General features: G+C 25.2%; 1 protein-coding gene across 1 annotated transcript in view; it reads right to left on the bottom strand.

Moving 5' to 3' along the window:
* The window catches only part of Phum_PHUM028830 (dynamin, putative), a gene marked incomplete at both ends in the record, with an annotated part of 2814 nt that extends 1457 nt beyond the window's left edge, over window positions 1-1357 (bottom strand). Inside the window, 5 exons of the mRNA XM_002422972.1 lie at window positions 1-16; window positions 208-518; window positions 594-694; window positions 809-1019; window positions 1253-1357. Of these exons, the coding sequence (XP_002423017.1) occupies window positions 1-16; window positions 208-518; window positions 594-694; window positions 809-1019; window positions 1253-1357 (744 nt within the window). The remainder of the gene's footprint in view (window positions 17-207; window positions 519-593; window positions 695-808; window positions 1020-1252) is intronic.
* Between the last annotated feature and the right edge of the window lie 828 nt (window positions 1358-2185).

The raw sequence follows: 2185 nt of genomic DNA on the forward strand, positions 1-2185 counted from the left end.
AATTTGATGAAGCGTTCTTCCAAAAGTTTCGTGAAAAATGTAACAAATTCTAGCACCCCCACATCTGAAATACGTAATAAAATAATTTTTCTTTTGTATTTTGTAATATTTACCACCATTAACTGTTATTAAAAAAATGAATTTTTTAACAAGCGATAGTAATTACATTAGCTCTTTTTTATACTAGCTATTGATGCAAAAACTTACAATTCATTTGTTTCTATATTTCTAGCAGTCCCCTCAATGGTTGAACAATATGCGGACGCAAACTTTGTAATAATTTGAAGAAGAGTTTGACTTTTGTCAGAAACATCTTCCCCGTAAGAATTTAATAAAGTCTGAAATTGCGATATCATGGCATTCACTCGAGCTTTTAAGTCTGGTAAACAATCCCTTATGTGATGCATAAGCAAACGATTTAAAGTTTTAGCTAAGTAAGGAGTTCCATTTCTGTTTGCTAAAGTAGGGTATTTTCTTTGCAAAAAAGAAGCTTCATCTTTTAAAGCTGATTCTATATCCTATAAATTAAAAATATAATTAATGAATAGAGAGTTTGTTTTCATTTCTGATAAAAATATTAAAAAATAACTTACTTTGTTTTCTATAATATCTTTTTGAGATCTGTTCACAACCCCAATAATTCCGAGTTTAACAGGAATAACCCTTCCACAAAGAATATCAATGGCATCAGTGCCTAAATAATGCAATAAAAAATAAATTTTCAATTACCTTTTTTTTTTTTTTTAAATACACTAAAAATGATAATTTACAAAAATAAAAAATTTCACTTGATCAGAAAAACACAAACCAGCATCCATTAAATCAAGCTTAGTAACAACTGCTAAAGTTCTTCTTCCGTCTGGATCACATTCTTTGGCTAATTTTAAACTTTCACTTGTCGCCATATCTGTATTCGCAGTAATCACAGCGAGAATAATAGAGTTAGGATTACTTATAAACTTAAAAACTAAATCTTTTATTTGAACTTCTATGTCTTCTGGCTGATCTCCTACAGGAACCTGATTAGTAAAAAATAAATTACTATGTTTTTTTGCAATAAAAAAACCCATTAATAATACATTAATTAATAGTAAATTAAATTAACTCAAATAAATTTATAATAATCTACATGAGTTAATAGCGAAATGAAAACATAAACTTTCATATTAACATAATTTAAATATTGTACTTTAAAATGCACAATGTGGTAAAAAAAAAAAAAAAAAAAACATAAAAGTTTGTTATAACTTACTTTGGTAATGCCTGGAAGATCAACCAAAGTAAGGTTAACTACTCTGGTAGAATAAATTTTAAGTGTGATAGGTTCTGGACAAACACCTTTGTTTGACCCAGCCATTCTATCTGTTTCATATTCAATTTCTTTTTGAATTTCTAAAAAATCTGTATATATTTTATCTTTTGTATGCAAAAAGGTACCCCAATCTTCAAGGTCCAAAGTTCCTAAAACAATAATTATAATGACTTACTGTGTCTTACAATATAAGCTAACATATATATTTCAGTACTCGATAATAACTTTATTGGTGTTATTCAAAGATTATTTATAATAATTTTTACCATTTTTTGAACTGCGATGAGTAGTATCATCTTTAGGAGTATAAATTAATTGTAATATTAGAGGCCTTCTTGTAACAATGCCTGTTCCTCTGGGTAAAAATGTTCTACCGACTATTCCTTCAATAACAGAACTTTTGCCTGAACTCTGAAATTTTATAAAAAGAATTAATTTGTATTTTTTGTTGAAATAATTTAATTTAAATACAGCAAATAATATAAAAATAAATGGTCTAAAAATTTAAAAAATATACATTAAAATAAATGTAAACCAGTAAAACTTGAATTTTTTAAAAAGTAAATAAAGGTTTCATCTATAATAAATAAATGAGTGAAAAATAAAATAAAATTAGAAACAAAAGTCTTTTAACAAATTTTATCAAGATTAAAATACAAAATGTAAAATTTAAAACCCCAAATAAATTAAAAAATTGTACTTTAAATGCATAAAACATATTTGAGTTATCAAAAATAGAATCGTATGAAAACCTTGTTTTTCGGGAAAAAAAATTAGTATATTAAGAATTTTACATTATTATTTTTATACTACATTCACAACATAAAAAGTTTTGAGGAAATTAATGTAAGGAATTATTAAAAATTTTATAAT

Source organism: Pediculus humanus, genomic scaffold (assembly GCF_000006295.1).
Source record: "Pediculus humanus corporis 1103172107383 genomic scaffold, whole genome shotgun sequence".
NCBI lineage: Eukaryota > Metazoa > Arthropoda > Insecta > Psocodea > Pediculidae > Pediculus > Pediculus humanus.